Source organism: Salminus brasiliensis, chromosome 14 (genome assembly GCF_030463535.1).
Source record: "Salminus brasiliensis chromosome 14, fSalBra1.hap2, whole genome shotgun sequence".
NCBI lineage: Eukaryota > Metazoa > Chordata > Actinopteri > Characiformes > Bryconidae > Salminus > Salminus brasiliensis.
In genome coordinates, this window is record NC_132891.1 from 3,955,337 (window position 1) to 3,978,808 (window position 23,472).

General features: G+C 44.5%; 1 protein-coding gene across 1 annotated transcript; it reads right to left on the bottom strand.

Moving 5' to 3' along the window:
- Positions 1 to 17,223: 17,223 nt before the first annotated feature.
- aar2 (AAR2 splicing factor) lies at positions 17,224 to 22,547 on the bottom strand. Its single transcript, XM_072696862.1, has 5 exons — positions 22,488 to 22,547; positions 22,307 to 22,384; positions 21,267 to 22,031; positions 19,295 to 19,524; positions 17,224 to 17,817 (listed from the first exon to the last, which is right to left on the bottom strand). The coding sequence occupies exons 3-5, from the start codon at positions 22,027 to 22,029 to the stop codon at positions 17,650 to 17,652; spliced, it is 1,161 nt and encodes a 386-aa protein (XP_072552963.1). The 5' UTR covers positions 22,030 to 22,031; positions 22,307 to 22,384; positions 22,488 to 22,547; the 3' UTR covers positions 17,224 to 17,649.
- Between the last annotated feature and the right edge of the window lie 925 nt (positions 22,548 to 23,472).

Genomic DNA, 23,472 nt, shown 5'->3' on the forward strand with positions numbered 1-23,472 from the left:
ATGAGATGTGTCTGCAGATGTCTTTGGTGTCTGTGAATTCTAAGGAGTTAGAGTGGTTTTAGGGTACTCAAGGCATCTGCAGAAACAGTGATCCCGAGAAGAATAGTGCGATTTACAGGGGTCAAGGAATAAGAAAGAGGAGGACAAGGACAGGCAAATGAAATAGCAGGAACCAAGCCTTACTTTTCATGTACACAAATTTATGGGATGATGGTGGAGGTGAGGGAGTTATCTATCTGCAGTTGACTGCACCTCAAAGCGGTGCAACAGTAATGAAAACCAGAAAGGAAGAGATGCGGCAGCTCTGCGGCCTGCGCTCGCATGGTGGATCCACTTAAGTGTAGCAGGACAGAGCAAGTGGTCATCCTGGCCCTGGTCAACCCTCAGGCCAGCGATGCATCCAGCTGGCTGATTTAAACAATGTGAGGGGAAACGTGTGAAGCACTCATCGTCATCTCCGTCTCATTTCATCTTCTATAAACACTGTTTGTTTACTGATCCACCGATAATCAGACCCACCCGTGGATCTTGGCTGAGCTACAGAGCTCAGAACCCAAGAAATATTTGTGTTTGGTTGGATTTTGGATTTTACAGTAGGGTCTAGATGGAATTTTGTTAGTATGGTCAGTTTTGTATGGTTACAGTCAATTTCAGACAGACTTTTGTTGGCTAATAGTCCATTTAGACTGAATTTGTGTGGCTACAGTCAAGTTCAGACAGAATTAAGTTGGGCTACAGACAATTTCATATTGAATTTGTTGGGTTATAGTAAATTTTAGATTGAATTTGTTGAGCTACATTCAATTTCAGACAGAAATTTGTTGGCTAATATTCCATTTCACACTGAATTTGTTGGGCTACAGTCGAGTTCATACAGATGAGCTCGAACAGTTGAGGTCAAACAGAACTTTGTTGGTCTATGGATGGGTTCTGACAATTTTGTAGGGTTACAGTCAATTTCAGACAGAATTCTGTCTAAATTGGGCTACAATCACATCCAGCTACCAGTCCATTTTAGACTGAATTAGTTGGGCTACAGTCAAATTCAGACAGATCTTGTTGAGCTACAGACAATATCAGATGGAATTTGTTGGGCTATAGTCAATTTCAGATCAAATAGTTGGGCTACAATTCATTTGAGACATAATTTTGTTGGCTAATATTCCATTTTACACTGAATTTGTTGGGCTACAGACAATGTCAGACACTACCAGTCCAATTTAGACTGAATCTTTAGGGCTACAGTCAAGTTCAGACAGACTTTGTTGGGCTACAGACAATATCAGATGAAATTTGTTGGGCTACAGACAATATCAGATGAAATTTGTTGGGCTATAGTCAATTTCAGATCAAATTGTTGGGCTACAATCAATTTTAGATGGAATTTCTTGGGTTATAATTGATTTTCAGATCACATTTTTGGGCTACAATCAATTTGAGGCAATATTTTGTTGGCTAAAAGTCAATTTCAGACAGCATATTGTTGGGATACAATCAATTTCAGACAAAATATTGTTAGCTAATAGTCAATTTTAGACAGACTATTGACTATGACAATTACCAGTCCATTGTAGACTGAATTTGTTGGGCTACAGTCAAGTTCAGACAGATCTTTTTGGGCTACAGACAATATCAGATGGAATTTGTTGGGCCACAGTCGAGGTCAAACAGAATTCTGTTGGGCTACAATCATGACCAACTACCAGTCCATTTTAGACTGAATTAGTTGGGCTACAGTCAAGTTCAGACAAATCTTGTTGGGCTACAGACAATATCAGATGGAATTTGTTGGGCTATAGTCAATTTCAGATCAAACAGTTGGTCTACAATCAATTCGGGACATAATTTTGTTGGCTACTATTCCATTTCACACTGAATTTGTTGGGCTACAGTCGAATTCAAACAGAACCTGTTGGGCTAAAGTTGAATTCTGAGGAATTTTGTTGAGCTACAGTCAAAAATTCCTGGAGAATGTTCTCAGAGAATGCTCTTGGGCTACAATCATCTTGGCCTGTTCAGTTCAAAATGACAGACCTGATTAAAGCTCTAACCTGAGCTTATGAAGTGTGCCTTTACCTAGAGGCCATGTACGAAGGAGAACAGCAAGGACAGCACAGTGTAGAAAGAAAATAAGAAAATGAGGGAAAGCCGAAGAGGGTGGAGTGAGATGATTTAGGGCGAAGGGGCCGAGAGACATCCGCCCTGGAGCTCCTCTAATCAGATGCACATCTGAGAAAAGGCTTTTTCCTCATCTGAATGGAGGATTTGAAGCTGATCCTGGAGCGGCTGAATGCACTTTGATGGCTTTTTAGACCTGCAGGAGAAGGCAGAGCTGTGTGGCTCCACTGAACTCCAGACGCAGTCCAACAGCTGGCCTGTAAAACCCTGCAGCCTGTCACTGGCCTCAAATTTAGAGTCATATTTAAAAGGCTGAGAAAAAAAAAAACTCAGGAAAGGGGACAGTATTTCTCTGCAAGCTCCTCACGTCCAGAATAAATCAAAAGCTTTTCCAAAAAGTGATGGTGTGATAAATGAGCGACCTTTCAGTTCACACAGACACACACTCAAACACACACCTGCTGCTGGAAGCATGGGGATCCATAGAGAAAAACAGAAGAGGAACAATGTGATGAAGAAAAGAGAAAAGACCCAGTGACAGAAGATGGATGAAGGCCAGCGAGCTGAAGCAGTGAGAACGTCCAGTGAGAAGGGGAAAGCAGACCGTAGGCCGGAGGACTGAACCAGCCAGATATTTTGCTGCTGTCGAGTAAAAGAAAACAATAAATTATGAGCTTGGGTTTATTTCCTTTGCCCCATATTTCCACCCTCTTCTAAGTGCTGCTAAGTGCTGCTCTCAGTTCACACCTGTAAAACAATCACAGCAAGGCACACACACAGCGACACACACACCCCCTAAACAGAGGGGGCACTCAAATGGCCACTTAACTCTCTGGAAAAAGTGATACTCTGCGATCCATCTCCCAGTTCTGGGAATGATTTCATACTGAGCTCAGTTTGGAGCTCAGACTTGGAGAACCTTAAAAAAACACACAGGGAACAACTGTAACCTCTATAAACTGTATATGAGCAAGAACTCCACAGTTTAGAACAAACAGAAGGAGCTAAGGAGCTAGGGATTTCTAGCTGGAACTAGGGCTACATTCACACAGCAGGTAAAAGTCCAAATCCGATCTACTTCACCACATGTGACACAGATGTGTTTTCTATGCATCAGTGTGAACGGCAAAAACACACTACCTCTGACATTTTTAGGTCTGATTTGAGACACATTGGCTATGTTCATACATCATACTGTTGTGCATCGGATAAGTATCGGATTTTAATATTTAAATTGAGAGGCTACGATCATAAAGCAAGTAAAAGTGGCCCAAATCTAATCTCCGTCACCAAATCTGACACAGATGTGTTATCTGTGTGACAGTGTGAACGGCAAAAACACACCGAATCTGACATTTACACAGCAGTTAAAAGTGGCCCAAATCCGATCTAATTCACCATATGTGACACAGATGTATTATCAGAATTATAAACACACTGACTTGGACATTTTTAGTTAAGATTTGATCCACGTTGGTTATGTTCACACATTGCATTGTTGTGTATCGGATAGGTATCGGACTTCACTACCAAATATGAAAGGCTACGTTCATACAGCAGGTAAAAGTGGCCCAAATCCAATCTACTTCACCATATGTGACACAGATGTGTTTACTATGCATCAGTATAAACGGCAAAAACACACTACCTCTGACATTTGTAGGTCTGATTTGAGCCACATTGGCTGTGTTCATACATCATATAGTTGAGCATCGGATAAGAATCGGATTTCAATATATAAAATGAGAGACTATGTTTATAAAGCAAGTAAAAGTGGCCCAAATCCAATCTACGTCACCAAATCTGACACAGATGTGTGATCTGTGTGGCAGTGTGAACGGCAAAAACACACCGAATCTGACATTTACACAGCAGGTAAAAGTGGCCCAAATCCGATCTACTTCACCACATGTGACACAGATGTGTTTTCTATGCATCAGTGTGAACGGCAAAAACACAATACCTCTGACATTTTTAGGTCTGATTTGAGACACATTGGCTATGTTCATACATCATATGGTTGTGCATTGGATAAGTATCGGATTTCAATATATAAAATGAGAGGCTACGATCATAAAGCAAGTAAAAGTGGCCCAAATCCAATCTACGTCACCAAATCTGACACTGATGTGTGATCTGTGTGGCAGTGTGAATGGCAAAAACACACCGAATCTGACATTTTCAGTTCTGATTTCACACAGCAGGTAAAAGTGGCTCAAATCCGATCTAATTCACCATATGTGACACAGATGTATTATCAGAATTATAAACACACTGACTTGGACATTTTTAGTTAAGATTTGATCCACGTTGGTTATTTTCACACATTGCATTGTTGTGTATCGGATAGGTATCAGACTTCACTACCAGATACTTCCGGACCAAATCGGAAGTGTAAATATTAGATTCAATGTGTTTTTGCTGTTCACACTGCAACACGGACAATACGTCTGACATGTCTGAGTCACATATGACAAAAAAGATTGGATTTGGGCCACTTTTACCTGCTGTGTGAATGTAGCCTTTCATATGTGGTACTAAAATCCGATGCTCATCCAATACAGAACAATTTAATTCAGTCTTAGAAAATCTGATTTGAGCCCATTTACCTGCTGTGTGAGCATAGCCTAGCAGTCATAAACAAAGACCAGCCATTACATTAAAACCACTGACAGGTGAAGTGAAGAACACTGATTAACTGGTTCCAATGACACCTACCTTGGTCAAGGGGTGGCTATAATGGGCAGTAAGTGAACACTCAGATCTTAAGGGTGCTGTGTTGGAAGCAAGAAGCAGGTCTTGTAGGATGGTGTAGGGCATGCAGTGGTCAGTACCTACCAAAAGAGCTCCAAGGAAGGACAACTGACGTGAACCAACGACAGGGTCATGAGCTCCAAGACTCGCCAATGCTCACGGAGGACCCACCTCACGACTTACAGGACTTCTTACAGGACCTGCTGCTAACGTTCTAGTAGTCTTGGTGGCAGATGCCACAGGACACCTTTAGAGGTCTTGTGGCGTCCATGTCCAGAGCTGCCTTGGTGGGAGACTAGGGTTAGTTGTGGTTCTGTCCTGGTTCTCTCAGCTGTTCTGTAGCTCGGTCCATCTGTGATTCACATGGATACAGCTGCTTGTATGAAAGCTGCGGTGTAAATAAAGATGTGACTGACCAATGTGAGGGAAACGTGGAGAGCTGTGCTTTGCGGGATCAAAACCTGAGAATCATCGTCACTAATGACCGCGTGTTTAGCCGCTGCTCCACAGCTGAAAGCCATACTCGTGACCCAGCCTTCACTTCTGTCCTTCCGCTCTGCTCTGTCTGTGGCCGCTCCCTGGGACTCCCTAGCGGGCCGGAGTGGAGAGAGGTCCGGTTTCAGAGCTTTGGGTTGAAACACAGGGGCAGAGGAAGGATAAATGAGGCCTCAGCTCGGCCTTAGCTCGGCCTCAGCTCTTTAGAGGAACCTCCAGAGAAAGGCAAAGACAGAGGGAGGAATACACCCAGACTCTGTAGGTCCTTTAGATCTTTCTGTGCTGACAGCATGCACACCACAGCTGGACTACCACTGCCAAAAGAAACACCAGGCAGAGTGGAGGACCAGCCACTATTACAACTGACTGGTCCGAGAGAAGGAGATGAAGATGAGGGAGATCTGGGCCCTTATCTCCTTTACACATCTACGAACCTTGGGTGCCCAAGTGCTCCTCAGCCCTATGTCAGTAGGTTCTCATAACAGCTGACCACCTCATAAGTCTCAAAAGCAGTTTGGGAGAAGCTCTGACCCAAGCGACTGGTCATAACGATTCTAGGACCTAATCAAAGACGTTAAGGTCTTCACACTGATTATTACACAGGTCACAGTGCCCATACTAACACCTGTCCGCAGTTGAAAGCGCCTACAATGGATATGCAATCTTCAGAGCAGCCATGCCGCTTTGCCATCAGCGGCCAGAGTCCGAGAGGGTCCAACTGCCTGTGCTCTCTCCAGACAGGTAGATGGCGCTCTCTCTCTCTCCCCTCCTCACTGTTATGCATTGTTAGCTGGCACAGCTGTTTGTTAGCTGGCATGGTGAAACTGGGATAGCCGGCGCTTTCCTCCGAGTGTGTCGGCTGCCCGGTGATGCCGCAGCATTGCCGTAGCAGTTCCAAAAAAAGGAGGCGCCTGGCTTCACATGCATCGGAGGAGTCCTTGTCCCCCTAGTGTCGGGAGCTTTGCGACTGCTGGGATATTTTTATTTACCTGTATTTTAAAAAAAATTTGACCCACATGCTTCAAAGGCGCCACACATGAATGACCCGGCAACCTAGCTTAAGTGGCCAACTTTGATTTTCAACATTTTACACAGTACACAAATTGAGACGCTGGGCCTGTCTCATGTTCCTCCCACCGTCTCTACTGGAAACACTTACCCCTAAAACAGAGGCTCCGTCCAAAAATCATTTACACAGCCAGAGCCTGCAACACTCTCCCTCAAGGGCTCCATTCATCATGAGCAATAATGAAAACGAAAGCACAACCTTGGTCTCCTGGCCCACAGCGAGCCACGCTGGTCCAAGTAACGGAAAGACAGGTGGAGGGTCAACAGCAAAACACAATGGGCCTCTTTCTTTTACACTGCAGCACAGCTTTATGGGTAGCGATTTCCATTGCGTCATCACCGCAACATCATCACAAACACATCAGCTCCTGATAACCAAAGCGTCCTCAAGCTGAAGCGCAACCCTGCAGGGCGTCTGCAAGTTCTCACCAAGAGCAGAGCGCACTTTTAGCCGTTACAGACTTGAGTAACAGTGTCAGTTTGACACTGAAGCATTACCGAGAAACACACTAGCCCATTAGCGAGGACACACACACACACACACACACACACTCACTTACACACATACACTCTCTTGCAGCACATGGATCAATCACATCAATCCATAAAATGTATTTTCCGTCATAAGGACGAGGCCTCACTGCTATAAAAGCGTGGTTCGGATACATATGTAAGCACTAAAGGATAGATTATAGGCGAGTCGTTTCCCACAGAGGCCCATTCAAAAGATTTAAGGTGATACTGTGGCCAAAATCAAATGTACGCAAGGGTTCCCAACAAGCTGTCCAGGATTGTCTGGAATAGACTTGCTTATGTGCTTTCTGACACTGTATGACACACTGTTATCTGTAAACATGGGCTGAAGTACTGAAGTACAAGTCTCTGAAAACTTAGCACGCCTGCTGATTCGCCAGGAGTCGGTTTCCTTTACAGAGATTAAAGCAACCTTCACCTTAAATCAGCAGCTTCGGGATCTTGCTGGTGCTCCACTGGACTGTAGCAGGGAGAACGGCGTCTCCGTCATTCCCACTCCGGGCCGGAACGCTGCTGCTACTGCACTATTGAGCTTTGGTGGAGCTGCAGCAGAGCCGGCCCAAGGCATATTTTAATTACGTGGCCGCTAAGGGCCCCAATGCCACCAGGGGGCTTCAAAGAGCACCAAGATGTTATAATAAAAAATATACATTTTATAAATAACAATAAATAATAAAACGAAATGGCATTACACAGCTAAAAGCAATTTTTATATTCATTTATATTCATAGTTGGGGCACCAATACTAGGTTAATGAATTCCAGCTGTTGGCTGCTGCTGCCACTGTTGCGCAAATGCAGATACGCGCCACTTGGGTGGTTGATAAAGGCCCGGGTGTTTCAGCGTATTGCACAATATCTCTCCCTTATGAAATGGTGAGGCATCTGGTGTTGAGGTCGTGGTACAGGGGGACCCCCAATGCAAATCTGCTTAGGGCCCCATTAATGCTAGGGCCAGCCCTGGGCTGCAGGAGAACCTCGCTCCAGAACTGATGTGTAAAGCTGCGTAACCCTGGGAGTCATCCTGTAGTATTACTGTACCGCCTCAGTCCACATGCCTCTCTACCTCTCAGCTTGTCCAGAAATGCGTGTGAACAGCTCTACACACAAGGGGGCACAATTCAAAGCACAATTTGTATTCACGACAGTGGAGTAAAAGTGAATTACCCTCGCCAGCTGTAGGCGGAGCAAATAAATACTGCAAATCTGCTTAGGGCCCCATTAAGGCTAGGGCCGGCCCTGGGCTGCAGAAGAACCTCTCTCCAGAACTGATGTGTAAAGCTACGTAACCCAAGTCATCCAGCTGTACACAAAAGGGGGGGGGGGGGATTCAAAGCGCAATTTGTATTCATGACAGTGGAGTAAAAGTGAATTACTCTCGTCAACTGTAGGGGGAGCCCTGGAGCAAATAAATACTGCTTCTCATAATGCTGCATAATGCTGCTTTAAGCTTAGTACTTCCAAGACCGATTGACAGTCTCATGTCCCATGACAGCCATAAACAGCCAGGTGGATCCTTCGCCAGCCAACATCTCCTAAGAATCACTGATTGCCGGTGAGAGACAAGATTGCTAGGTGGCGGGAGCGTCATTTCGTAATGCCATGGTAAGGGCCGGAACAGCTGTGCAGTTCGGCCATACCTTTGTAGACCACTTCCTTCAAAGGATATAGCCCCTAAAAAGGGACACAGGTTAGGTTGTTGCTTTCAATGGAGAATCGCCTATCAAATTGCTGTGCAACTTGACTTAAAGGGCCCATATCCTATAAATTTACTGTATTATATTTTTTTGTTCCTGAGGCTGATATGTAAATGAGCTCTGCTTAGACTGGCAGGCCTGTATTCACTCAGAGATTCACACAAAACAGTCTCAGCCTGAAGTAATAGTTGTAACTTCAGTGTGAATAAGCAGAGCTTATATATATATACAGTATATGCAAATATCTTGGGTTTTGTGACATCACAAAAACTCGGGTTGGTTTTGCAGCTTATTTTTCTTCTTATATTATTTCAGCTTATATTATCTCTACATATTTCAATAATAGCAATTTTACACTTTTTTTATTAAGTAATTTCTAGTGATGAATTGACCAATAGAAATGCACTAAAATGACTTAATATATATATTTTTTAAGTTAAGGTTTTTTTCTTCTCTTACAAAATTGCTATTGTTGAAATATTTAGAGACAATATAAAAAAACATAACCTGCAAAACCAACCCGAGTTTTTGTGATTTCATAAAACCCAAGATATTTGCATGTACTGTATATATATATATATATATATATATATATATATATATATAGAAGCTCTGCTTATTCACACTGAAGTTACAACTAGTACTTCAGGCTGAGACTGTTTTGTGTGAATCTCTGAGTGAATACAGGCCAGCCAGTCAAAGCAGAGCTCATTTACATATCAGCTTCAGTTAGAAAAAAATACAATGAATAAAATAAAATATAATTATAAAAGTATTGGACAATCTAATTCACAATTGATTATTAATTATGAATCAGTGTAATATTTTCACCACAGTTTCTGCTCACATGTCCATGTCTCTTCCCCAGATTCTCTTGGATAACATGGTTCATCCGTGACCCCCTCAAGATTTCACCCAAGACAGCGCTCATGTTAGCATCCCTAAACTGATGGAAGGACCACTGTTTTATGAGCTTAACAGCCTGTCGCTGGTCCAAGGAATGCTAGGAGAGAAGGCCCGGTCCAATTTCACGAGGCCAAGAGCCAGACCACTGCTTTTCAGCCGGAGCTGAACTTCTCCAAAAGCACTAAAGAGAGAAGACACAGCTCAGCTCACTGCAGTTACATCTAGCCGACGCCTCAGCCAACTGTAGATATCATCGTCCAGTTAAACTCACAAGCCCTGTTTCTCTGACCGCTGGTCTACCACCAAGCCCATGATTAATGGCCACAAGGTCAAAGGAGGACTGATGAAGATGGGTAAACATTCCTTTAAGGCTGTTGTGGTGGTTTCAGTGCAGACACCATGTTCTGTAACTTGCATATCATCACTCCAGTCTTCTGATACAATATAAGCATGAGGCTTGCCCAGGCGAGGGCTAGTAGAGGGGGTATAAAGCCCCCCAGCATTGAGCTGTGGAGCAGTGGAAGAACTCTTAGTGTTCTCTGGAATGATGGATGGTGGTGGAGCTCCATCCAATACTTTTGGGATGAGTTGGGGATGATAAGGTAGGGTGGTGATCATCATCCAACATCCTAACCTTACAAATGCACACTCTGCATGCAATCAAATCCTCACAGCAATGCTCCTCCAAAATGTAGCACAAAGCCCTCTTCTTCCAACAAAAGCAGGATCAAATCTTTTTAATACCCTTGATTTCAAGAGAAACAATGAAAGAGCAGGTGTCCCAATACTTTTGTCCATACATTATTATGATGATTCTTTGCCATACTGTAGCTTTAAGTGAGTCGAAGCGATCTCCCAAGCACAGGAGGGCTGGCTAAATGCACCGTGTCACTGCACGTGTCTGTGAAAGCCTCGAATCATGTGTGAAGGCCATGTGTGGACCGATTGCCCTGCAGTGGCAGCGAGGGGAACGTTGATCGATCCAGGCCTCCAGAGCTCATAAACCCCTCAGGCTCTCCCACAGCGGCCCTACTGAGGCCCACCGGCACCAGCAGCTGGACAAAGGCAGCAAGCACAACAACACTGGTAAAGACATCAAGCTCCAGCCTTCGTACAAACAGACCAAACCCAAACCATGTGCTCTGAGGCTTCAGCACTTCCATAAACGCTCCTATTATGTTCAGATGTCTACGGTAACAGAGTAGAACTACTTCACTACTGTACTGAAGTACTAAAATACTGGATCTGTATCTACTTTTACTACGTTACATTGTTTGTTTATGTGCTGCATCGTTTCTCGCTACAATTATAAAAACGAAACGAACCATTTAAAACCCACAGTATCACCTCCAGAGCACTAGATGGCGCTGTCACCGGGTTCAATGAAGCCGCCTCAACATTGAGCAGAACAGGCGATCGAGCCGTGAGCTCCACTGCTGCAGTGAGGACCCTAACGCTACAGCTCTGTTAGTTTATCTCCAGATGGAAGAAGAAGAAGAACCTCCAGAAGAACCTCCTCCATCTTCACCTCCTGTAAATACTCGTATGTGTCGGAATGGCCTGAGATCTTTCAGCTGTGGTTGAGTTTACAGAGCGTGAAGCTCAGGAGTTTGAGCTGCTCTCCTCACTGGTTTTACAGGTGAAACTCTATGTACCAACTGTATGTGGTGGGTTGAGTCAGGTCTGCTCAGCTCTCTCTCTTCTGGGCGAGTTTGTTTAGAGAGTGAACTGAAGACTCGTGAAGTTCATGAACTCTGTCTTCTACAGTCCTGTCCTTCTACTACAGCCAGAGGAACTGAGACAGGCCTTAAGTCTGAGCATCTGAACTAATATAAACACTGATACCCAAACTTTTGACTGCTTCTGTAAGAGCTACAGAACACAGTACTGTACTTTTACTTTCAGTACTTAAGCAGTACTTTTTAGAATTAACTACTTGCAGTATTTAAGTACAGAAATGTTGAGTACTTCAGTACTTCCAGTTAAGTCTGGAGCTTAAAGAGCTTCTACTTCTACTCAGGTCACTTTTTTGATCGAGCTCCTGTACTTTTACTCAAGTCTGGGGCTCCAGTACTTTTCTACACAATATCACATAAACGCTGGTTTTAGGTCGGTTTTATGTCTGGAACTATGTTCTCTAGAATGATGGATGGTGCTCCATCCATCAGTGGGATGAATAATCCCTACATGGCCTAAAGCTTAAGTTCCTTGAGGAACTTTTGGAGGTTCTTCAGTTTGAAACTGTGGAGGAACCTCCTAAAAGGTACTCGAGGAACCGTCAAGAAAAGATCTTTCAAAGAAACAGGTACCTTAAGAGGTCTCTCCACAGTTTCCAATGAAAGAACCCCCAGGAACGTATCCTTTTACTGGTGACGGAGCCAGTTGCGGTAGGTTTATGAGGGTAGGCTGGCACTGCGAAACCTCAATGGAGAGGAAAGTTCAAGCAACAGTCATCCCACACCATCCCCTTTTTTTCTCCTGGCCCCTTCAAAGTATAATCACAGGGATATGGTCAATTAGAGTGAAAGAGCCCCATTCTGACAAGTCATCCTTTTTCATTAGGGGCTGTGCTTTCCTTCAGAAACAATGACAGGCCTTCTCTACGAGGGGGAGACTGTGGAGCAAACCGAAGGGTCTGAAGGATGAGCTAATGCTGATGGATTTAAACCACTAAACCAAGACACAAACATGCTCAACAAAAGTCACATCAAGAGCCCCATCCATATTCATGCGGTTGCCCCTAATTTATCTATTTACACTACACGGACAAAAGTATTGGGACACCTGCTCATTCTCATTGTTTTCAAGGGTATTTAAAAGAGCTGATCCTGCTTTTGTTGGAGGAACTGGCTCTACTGTGCAGGGAAGAAGAAGACTTTCTACTTGATTTTGCTCACATTGCTGTGAGGATTTGATTATACACCGATGAGCCAAACCATTCATGGGGTGAATAACATTGATTGTTCTGTAATAATAGCGCACATTAAGGTCTGGGTTCTGCTCAGTTCTCATAGTCGATATGTTGGTGGAGGAGAAGAGGGCAGACAAGGGCCAAATCGTTATGGTCAGCTGTGGTAAGTAACTACCAAGAGTCCGGCAGGATGTTGGACCCATTCAGTGATGAGAGCGTTAGTGAGGTCAGGATGTTGCATGATTACAACCCCACCTCATCTTCAACTCCCCTACTCATCCCAGTCAAAAGTACAGGATGGAGCTCCACCATCCATCATTCCAGAGAACACAGTTCCTCCACTGCTCCACAGCTCAATGCTGGGGGGCTTTATACCCCTCTACTAGCCCACGCCTGGCAATAGGCAGCTTGGTGCTGATAAGTTTATGTTTATTTATCTGCTCCAGAGAGTCCTATTCTATTGGCAGTACTTCTCTACAGGGACTAGACAAGCTGTGTGTGCTGATTTGCACACCTGTGCCAGCCTAAAATAGCTGCATGTCCACATACTTTTGGCCACGGAGTGTATTTCTGTCCATATTTACAGAGAACAGCAAGTCACACAGGGTCAGAAACTACACACGGAAGTCTACATACAGAGACTACGTCATTTTTCATATTACGCGTAGCTCCATTAGCCTCGTAGCTCCAGTGCTTTTAGCTATCCTTCAATTACATTTTTCTTGTGGGCTTTTTGCCCGGATTCTGCGGACCCTCGCTTTGGCAGAAAAAAAGAGGGAGACTGTTTGCTTTGGTGGTCTGTTCCCTGCACAACCTTACAGCCTCCGTCACTCTGCTAATGGCCTGAAAACCTCACAGTGACTGACAGGCTCCAGCAGGCCGTCCAGCCTCACGCTAATCAGCCATATTCGCTCCCTCCGCCCACCTGAAGCACACTGAAGCAACTGACTTGGAAAACTGACCCAATTCCCAGCTGACGCTAGGAGCATGTCGGAGTGAGGGGTCCGGGATTGCTCTGGACATTAACGACTGAAGGCCTGTTGCTTGTGTTCGAATTAATGGAGCGCCTCAATTTTCCCATCATCTTAATCTGACAGATCGAACACACCGTTAGATCTCGTGTCTTAGCTGCTCTTTTGCTCAGTGTAAAAAAACCTGGAGCAACAGGCTGACGACTAAATACGGTGCTGTACTGGACAAACAAGGGAATACCACTGATCTGGTTCCGATGGCACCTGTCAAGGCCTGGAGATTTCAGTTCTCGTAGGTGATGTGTTTACACAGGAAACATGGGCAAGCTTTGACAAAAAAAAACAAACTGTGAGGTTCTAGACAACTGGGTCAGAACATCTCCAAACCATCAGGCAGGTATAACTTGTGGGGCGTTCCAGGAAGGGAAGGACAACAGGTGAACTGGTGAAAGGGTCAGGGGTGCTCATGGAGGTCCCACCACAGAACACCTTCAGAGGGCTTGTGGAGCCCAGGTCTCGTTGGGTCAGAGCTGTTTCGGCAGCACGAAGGGGTTCTACGCAATATTAGGCGGGTGGTTTTAATGTTATGGCAGTTAATTATTATGGCTTTTACCATTTCCATTACCATAGTGTACAACCCAACTCATCCCAACTCATCCCAAAAGCATTGGATGGAGCTCCACCATCCATCACTCCAGAGAACACAGTTCCTCCACTGCTCCACAGCTCAACACTGGGGGGCTTTGAACCCCTCTACTAGCCCACGCCTTGCATTAGGTAGCATGTGGAGCCCAGGCTTCGTTGTTTTGGTGGCACGAAGGGGTTCTATGCAATATTAGGCAGGTGGTTTTTATGTTATGGCAGTGCATTATGGCTCTAACCATAACCATCTTTCCAGCAGCGCTGGGGTGCATAAGGCAGGCTAGCTGGTTGACCAGCGTAGCTCTTGACCAGCATAGGATGGGGTATGTTTGAGTCCGATAGTTTAGACCTTAGTCAACCATGGCCAGCATGAGCAGCTTGACAATGGCAAGCTTGGTCATGATGTTTATGATAGTCAACCAGCTTGATGGTTCACTAGCTTGGTCAAGCTGATTGGTCAGGTGGACAACACACCCCCCTATTGCAAACTAGATATTAGGCCTGGTGCCAATAGGTTCATGTCAACAATGGGTGCAACTTAAAGTAGCTGAAGGCATTCACATGAAGGGGTGTCCAGAAATATTTGGACGTATAGTGGCTGTATTATAAAGCTATAAACAGTATGACCATAAGGTTAGCAAAAGTTGGAGAACTTGCTGCACCAAGAGACAGCTGCACCAAGTCAAGGAGAGAATTCCTGAAGTACAAAAGCCAAATTTGCAAGCCAAAGCCAGACTATTCAGCACTTCAAGCTGAAGCACATTCATCTAAAAGCAGGCCGAGGTTTCGGAAGCGGACGTGAATGCAGGAAAACAATAGAAAAGTCACGGTTTTCCTTTTCCTCATTTAGCTCATTTGTCTGGACTCCATGAATGAGGTCGGGGTAATTAAACTGCCTCCCACCACTCCTTCCCACCACACTGAATAAACACAACACACCTTATATGGTACCCATGACTCCTAATGCATCTAAAAGAGACCCAAGACTTGAAGCCATAGAGTTTAGGACAGCTAGGTCAGTTCCCTAGTGGCAGGCTCAGAAACACAGGGGCGTCGCTGGCCCTCTCCTCCATACAGACCTCGACAGTGCTCATGACGGCCGCTCTGCAAGCGCTAAATCACCCTGTCGAGAAACAAAAGACAGGCAGCTGAGGGAGAATGAAGCAGGACAACAGACTGTTGGAGAAAAAGAAGCTTCCAAAGGTCCATTGAGGAGTGAATTGAGCACTCTGAGAACGTGGCCGGCTCAGTATCCCATACGCTGCTGACCAGGGAGAAGGGACAGAATGCAAACAGAGGAGATTCTGTGGTCACCGGGATGCAAAATAGCCATCATGTACCCCCATCCAACTGTTTACGTTAATAAAAACACTGCACCTCCACTCACTGGCCACTTTATAAGAAACACCTGTATTGCGCTTCCACTCACTGGCCACTTTATTAGAAACACCTGCCTCACGCTACCACTCATTGGCCACTTTATTAGAAACACCTGTATTGCACATCCACTCAATTTTGTTAGCTGAAACTGTTTTATTCTATTGGCAGATATATATCACTATATGGACAAAAGTATTGGGACACCTGCTTTATTTATTATGACACCTACCTTGTGCTTCTGCTCACTGGCCACATTATTGGAAACACCTAACTTGTTCTTCTACTTACTGGCCACTTTATTAGAAACACCTAACTTGTGCTTCTACTTACTGGCCACTTTATTACAAACACCTACCTTGTTCTTCCACTTACTGGCCACTTTATTAGAAACACACACCTCAAACTTCTATTCATTGGCCACTTTATTAGAAACACCTAACTAGTGCTTCTACTTACTGGCCACTTTATTAGAAACACCTACCATGTGCTTCCACTTACTGGCCACTTTATTAGAAACATCTACCTTGTTCTTCCACTTACTGGCCACTTTATTAGAAACACACACCTCAAACTTCTATTCATTGGCCACTTTATTAGAAACACCTAAGTGTGCTTCTACTTACTGGCCACTTTAATAGAAACACCTACCATGTGCTTCCACTTACTGGCCACTTTATTAGAAACACCTAACTTGTGCTTCCACTTACTGGCCACTTTATTAGAAACACCTACCATGTGCTTCCATTTACTGGCCACTTTATTAGAAACACCTACCTTGTTCTTCCACTTACTGGCCACTTTATTAGAAACACCTAACTTGTGCTTCCACTTACTGGCCACTTTATTAGAAACACACACCTCAAACTTCTATTCATTGGCCACTTTATTAGAAACACCTAACTAGTGCTTCTACTTACTGGCCACTTTATTAGAAACACCTACCATGTGCTTCCGCTCACTGGTCACTTTATTAGAAACACCTAACTTGTGCTTCCACTCACTGGCCACTTTATTAGAAACACCTGTATTGTACATCCACTCAACTTTGTCAACTGAAACTGTCTTATTCTATTGGCAGATATATATCACTATATGGACAAAAGTATTGGGAGACCTCCTTAATTTATTATGAACACTTACCTTGTGCTTCTGCTCACTGGCCACTTTATTAGAAACACACACCTCAAACTTCTATTCACTGGCCACTTTATTAGAAACACCTGTATTGTACATCCACTCAACTTTGTCAACTAAAACTGTCTTATTCTATTTGCAGATATATATCACTATACGGACAAAAGTATTAGGACACCTGCCTTGTACTTTCACTCACGGGCCACTTTATTAGAAACAGAACATTTTAAAGACCAATTAAAACAGAGATGGTTTCTAGGCGCGTTTAAGGTGTGTTGTGAGGCAGACGGTCGAAACCCTGCTCGACTCTGCAGTCACCTGTAGTGTTGGGGGAAACCCATCTGCAACACTAGAGCTGCCCTGCCCTCTTGTGGACAAACTCTGCATCACGTACAGGTGTTACACAGGGTTCTTCGAGTGTTGCCATAGGTGAATGATTTTTATAATAGAGCCTGGGGTGTAAAGAACCTTTAAATTGGTGAGGAACCTTTACGTTGACTTTATTTGCAAACATTTAAAGGGTTCTTTAAAAGGGACGTTTCTCTCTTGTATGATACCAAATATGGTTATTTTATGGCAAAATGTAACGTGCAGCAAAGCACACAGATCACAAATGAGTAGAAAAACTAGCTTTATTGAAAAGAATAATCCCAAAATTTAGATTTTAATGTAATTAAACTGCCTTCAACCAACATCAACGTCCAGTTTCAGACTGTGTGAATCAGAGGCTGTTGAGGCCACATAAGAGGCAACCATTATTCATGTGAAAAAAAAAAATAATAATAATAAACCCCAGCAGATTTATAGACAAATGATGCAGGACGTAGAACCTCCAGCCTAATGTTTATGGGCAGTCCTGGAACCTGACCATGCTTCATGACGATGGGCCTTTTCTCCATCACCCCGGACAAGAGCTTCAACAGGAGGAGCAGCAGCCCGCTGTAGCTGGTCTGCGCAGCTCAGGTACTACCGCTCTGGTACTTGTTCCCCGGTACTGTCCAGAGAGTGAAAACCTGTACCTGTAGTAGGAGCTCTTATCATCAGTCCAGTGTGACTCCTTCTGGAAGCTCCACCACCACCGGAGCGCAGTCCTCTAGGTCTGCGTCGAAATCCCAGCGGAACTTCTTGGTCACGTGAGCTTTGAACTTCTCTGCTCTTTTGCGGAGAGTTGCGTCGACACCGGATCCACCCGCAAACTGGAAAAAATCCTGGAAAGTAAACAGGGGGGATGCTCGGTCATTACTAATCCATTAATATATTAATATTTGAATAATTAAGCTATTATGCTTACTATCGCTATTTTCTCAACTCATCCTCCCCCCCCCCCCCCCCCCCACCTTCCGATACCCAGGTTTCTACCCGCAGCGAACATCCCAGGAACTGCTGGACTACACAATGACCTAGCCATCTCCTCTGAGGACTCACTGGTCACGCCATCTATAGAAGCATGAAGCCTTGGCGTAGTCATGTCTCAAGAGAATTCGACCCTTCCTCTCTAGAGTCACCCAGGTGCTCGCTCAGTCCCTTCTGGCTGGTCTCCCTTTGCTCACCATCAGGCCCCTGCAACTGATCCAGAAAGCAGCGGCACGGCTATGTTCAGCTCCTCCTCTGCTGCGTTCTTTCTTCACTAGCTTCCTGTTGTAGCTGCTGCCCAGCTCATCAGATTCAGACCCCTGACTCTGGTCTACAAAGCCAAGACTGGACCAGCCAGCCCCTCCGTACTTGATGGTGATGGTCAAAAGCCGATCTGCACCAAGAGCCCTTCCAGCTTCAAGTACGGCTCGGCTCGACCCGCCATCCTTTAAGATCCACGGAAGACGAGTGTCCAGACTTTTGACTGTCCTGCACCGAAGTGGAGGAACGAACTTCCCCTGGGTGTCCGAACAGCAGAGTCCAACGCTCGCTGTCTTCAAACCCAGTCTGAAGACCCTCCTCTTCTGAGAGTACTTGTAGAGTATTGGGTCTCCAGACTGACTTCTGTGTCTAAGATTAGAGGGATCTCCTGGATTCTAGCTGATATAAACTAGCTAAGGGTATTTTCTGAGTGAACAGTGAAGCTCTTCTGTAAGTTGCTCTGGAGAAGAGCGTCTGCTAATCACCTTACATCTCAATGTAAATGTACCCCGTTATACCGCCCCCTATGCTTCCTGTAGTATAATGCAATCTATCAGAATGACACCATGGCTGCATCCCAGGGCACACTAAACGCCACAGTCAGGAGGGCACCACTGTCCGAAGAGCATTCATTAAAGCAGCCTTATGAGAGAATTGATATTTCTTATTAACTCCTGGGCTCCCCCTACAGTTGGGAGGTGCAATTTTCTATTACTTTTGCATTTTGAGCTCCCCCTCATGGACAGCACGCTAAAGCAGCATGTGGACTGCGGCGGCGGGAGAGTAACACTACAGGATTTTACACTAGTATGACTCTATGGGTTCTGCAGTTACACAGCAGCAGTTCTGGAGAGAGGTTCTCCTCCTGCAGCTCCACCACCAAACCTCCATAGTGCAGTAGCAGCAGCAGCGCTCCGGCCCAGAGTGGGAATGACAGAAACGCTGTTCTCCCCCTGTTCCAGTCAACAGTGGAGCATCAGCATGATGGGTAAATTATAGAGATGTGATTTGGGATGCAGCACTATTAGGAGATGTTAGGAGCCCTTGTTATGAATGTCCAGATTCATTTACCTGCAGAGTGGTGGTGAGGAAGTTGTTCTGGGACACGATGTCCACAAAGAAGTCCGGAGGAATCTCTCCCAGCTGGTGGTAAAGCACAGAGATGAGACCCAGGTACAGATCCTTCCTCTCCTTCATGGCCTCCTCGCTCTTGCACAGCAGAGCCAGCAGCCCTTTCCAGTGCTCAAAGGCCTCATACACGTTTCCGACCAGGAAACACACGAAGGCAAACTGCAGCTCACCTGACAGACAAACACAACTCATACATTAGAATATATGGATGATTTACCCTAATCTGATTCTGAATGGACTGACAGTGCTAAGCCAGTGGCTGCTTGAGAATGACCAAGCCTAATACAGCGCCACGTGTACAGTAATTCCAATGTACGGACCCCTAAACTCATTGAAGAATTAATTTACTAATAAGATCAGTCATTTAATTATGTATCTGAATATAAAAATATATATATAATAATATATAAAAATATTATATATAAACATACAACCAATCAGGAAGAAAAATCGTCAGGGTTCTATTTTAGCAATCTTTTAGTGAGCCGTCAACTGCACACCGTACAGCTTGATTTAGGGGGCGTGTCGGTGTGTCGTTGCTATGGTAATGACGGGAAAAGATCACCTTGCTTGACTAAAAAGTCACGTACTGAGTCTCTTAATGGATCATGGGTGTGTTTGTTTTGGGCGTAACGTGCAGCAATAAACCAATCAGTGTGTCTCTTGCCGCCGCTCCCTTTAAGAGCCAGGTGCGGTCAGACTGACCTTGGCGGGTTGCTATTTCAGTGGTGTAAAGCGTGGGGGGGGGAACGAGTGTCGAGCTGCACGCGCCTGTGTTGACCGTTCACTGCCAAGATAGTAACGAACGTCTGACTGTTGACGAACGAACATCTGTCTAGACTGTTTTCAGTCAGTGGAGCTCCTCCTGTGTTTTCTGCTGCCGAGATACACAGCAATACTCCAGAATCTGACCTGAACACACCCTCATTTCGAGACCACCGCGCCCATCAGTGTACAGATATTCACAAGCAGCGCTGCTGTTTAAAGGATGCAAGCGGAAAGAGTGAAGATGGACTGTTGGCGGGGTGGAAGATAGCGATGAGCAGAGTTTGAGATAGGGGTCAAGATTAAATTAAAGCGATTATTACTACCGATCCTACGAGACGGCAGAAGCCGAGGACACACCAGAGTATACTACACTTTTGAGGTGACATCACTGCATGCTGTATGGCAGGAGAGCTCATCACGGCATTAACTGCAAACAAGACATCTGCAAAACGTACAGCCGGACCCTACTGTTCACTGTCTCTTTGCAATGGGCTAGGGCTAAAAAATCTTATATCACAAAATTCAAATATATTTTCATGATCCACGATATTTATCACAGACTAAAAACATCAGGAGGGCCAGATTCTTAAAAACTACTATTCGCTGTCCTGAATCCAGTGATTTTTATTCAACATCTGCAGCTCTTCTTCTAATTAAACCAGTCTAATGACCCCTGCAGCTGTCAGTGATTATTAAGCTCGAACGATATCCTGGATATGCTTAGAAAAGCATACTGTGAATCGTAATACCCCAATTTATCCCAATACCATCATATATTCTCCAGCCCTACTCTGGACTATTAGCGGTGTGCTGAAAGCAAACGCTGTGATTGGCTCAGTTCATCAGCAGGCAGCATCATATTTAAAAGAGGTCAGCGGTCCAATGTCCCCGCTTACTGCTCGTCCTCTCGTCCCGCTCCTCCTGCTCCTTAACCTACCCCATTATTTCTGCGATTCCACAGTCTTCTGGGGCATAGGAGAGGAGCAGTAGAAGGGAGAGGGAGGACAGAGGAGGAGCAAGTTTCTGGACGCACTCCGGGAACCTGCAGGGGGCGATATAGCTTCTAGTGTTTCACTGCAAATAGTTTAATCAATTGATTAATCCAAAAATGATCAGAAGGATTGACTGGTAATACTGTCCCTACCCAGAATGTGGAGTGGCTGGTCCTTATGATGGTTCTCCAGGAGGCAGTTTAGAGCGTAGCTGAGATCCATGCTGCACTGGGTGATCTGAGCCGGAGTGGCCCCGGGAGGATAGGTCTGTTTGGGTATCTGTGAGAAACGGAGCTCAGTCCCCTCCCTCTGCTTCATCCTAGGCAGCCTATCCAGCCCCTCCTTCATGGTCTGGCACTCGGTGTCGTTGCGTGGCAGGTTCTGCTCGGCTCGGTCTTTGGTGTGCGTCAGCTGGAGCACCGGGACGACGTCGCTGAAGGCACACACTCTCCCGCTGAGCGGCTGCAGGGCGACGGCCACCTCCTGACTGAGCTTATCCGTCAGAGACACCCACTTCCTCAGCGTTTCGTAGGGGTACGCCCCCAGGTACGAGTCCAGCTCACGGAGCCCAGCTTTCACTCGAGCCACATCTTCAGGGTTCTCCGAGTCCGAAAAGTCCAGATCCTCTTCCTGTTTGTCCCAGTGGGCCAGAACCAGCTCCCGGGGCTTGAGGAAGAGGAAGAGACCTTTCCTGGGGCCGACCTCTCCACCTGTGCTTTCGCTGCTGACTGAGCTGTAGTGGAGAAAGTGAATCCCCGGAGGGATCATTTTGACCCCGCGGAAACGGGGACCCACCTGCCAGCTCTTGTAGTCGATACCCAGCTCAGTCCCCTCGGGCACGCCAAGCAGAACCAAGGTAGCGCCTTCCTCGAACAGCCCTAGGGCCACCTCGGGATCCATGTCTGCTCCTGCCATTCCTGATGGAGAACAAGGACGGAACAAGCTCTAGCACATCTGGTACTCATTCTCCATCACACACCTATGGGTCCTAAGCAGGATGACCACTACATGCTAATGTAGGGTGGTCACTCAGTTCATGTGGCTGGTTCTCTAGTGGAACCCAAAAGCCACCAGATACAGATCTCACCATTAAATAAAGCTCTACACAGCAGTGGTTCATCACACACCACCAACCATATTAAAATAATGCAGTACAGCATGTCTTTAGATAGTATACAAGGTTTTAACACACCGCAGAGATCCAATGTCCAATGGTCAGACAGGAAAGTCCAATGGTCAGACAGCTGCACTGTTAGACAGGGTGAGCTACCTAGAGTTTAAGAGATCAATTATTAGATATTAGAGATCAATAAATAGGAATAATTGATCATTTAATGCAAAACAAACAGAGAAACTGCATAAAAAGGACAGACCTGAGCAAAACACAGAGGAGTGGAGCTCACAACGTGAACCTCATCACAGGAGCTTACGGTCAACCTCCGGTTCACAAGCCGGAGAAATACCAAAATAAGAGTCGTGGCGAAGTGTAGAGTAAAGTCCTGTAAAAAAAGAAAAGTAAAATAAAATAATAATAATATTAATAATAAGAATTATTATTATTATTATTATTATTAAATGTTCTGCTGTTATTTTATGTTTCAAACTGTCCTTTTACTGTGTTATTGTTTCCTTATTTTTGTGTAATTTTTGTAGTTTAGTTTTAATTTTCTTTTTTTTAAGCTTTTATTGCTTTTTTTAAGGGTTTATTGTTGTTGTGCTTATATTGTATAGTATGTCTATGAGTAGTTATTGATAAAAAAAAAAAAAAAACTATAACAACAAAGTGTACCAAACTAGCTAAGTGCAAAATAGCTAAGTGTATTAAAAAGCATTAAGCCTTAAGTGTATTGAAAACCTTCATATTAATTAGGCCACTTCTGCACTGGTACTAATTGAATGTTTTATTTCTCTTTATTGTTATTGTTATTGTTATTGTTATTGTTATTATCATCATCATCAACGAATACGTAACACCAGTATTCGATAATAATAATAATCATTTCCGAGTTCCAGAGTGAAATGTCAATATTTTAACATTACAAAAACTATTAAAAACAGAACATTGGACTGGACATATATTATGTTTTTCTGCTGATGTTTTTAAATCCTGTATATTGTATTTTTCCATACTTATTTCCATTTTTTAATCATATGTTTTCTTCTTGTTTTCTATTTAGTTTTATATGATTAGACAGTCATCAAAGCATTTCACTACCAGTATAAGTGATCAACACACTTGAGAATTATACAATTGTGATTTGAATACTCATAGAAATGTGGTAAAAGGATGTTGTACACAAGAACAAATTAGCTGTACTTCACAGAAAGTCTAGTCTATAGTTTTTGGGGTTTTTTTTA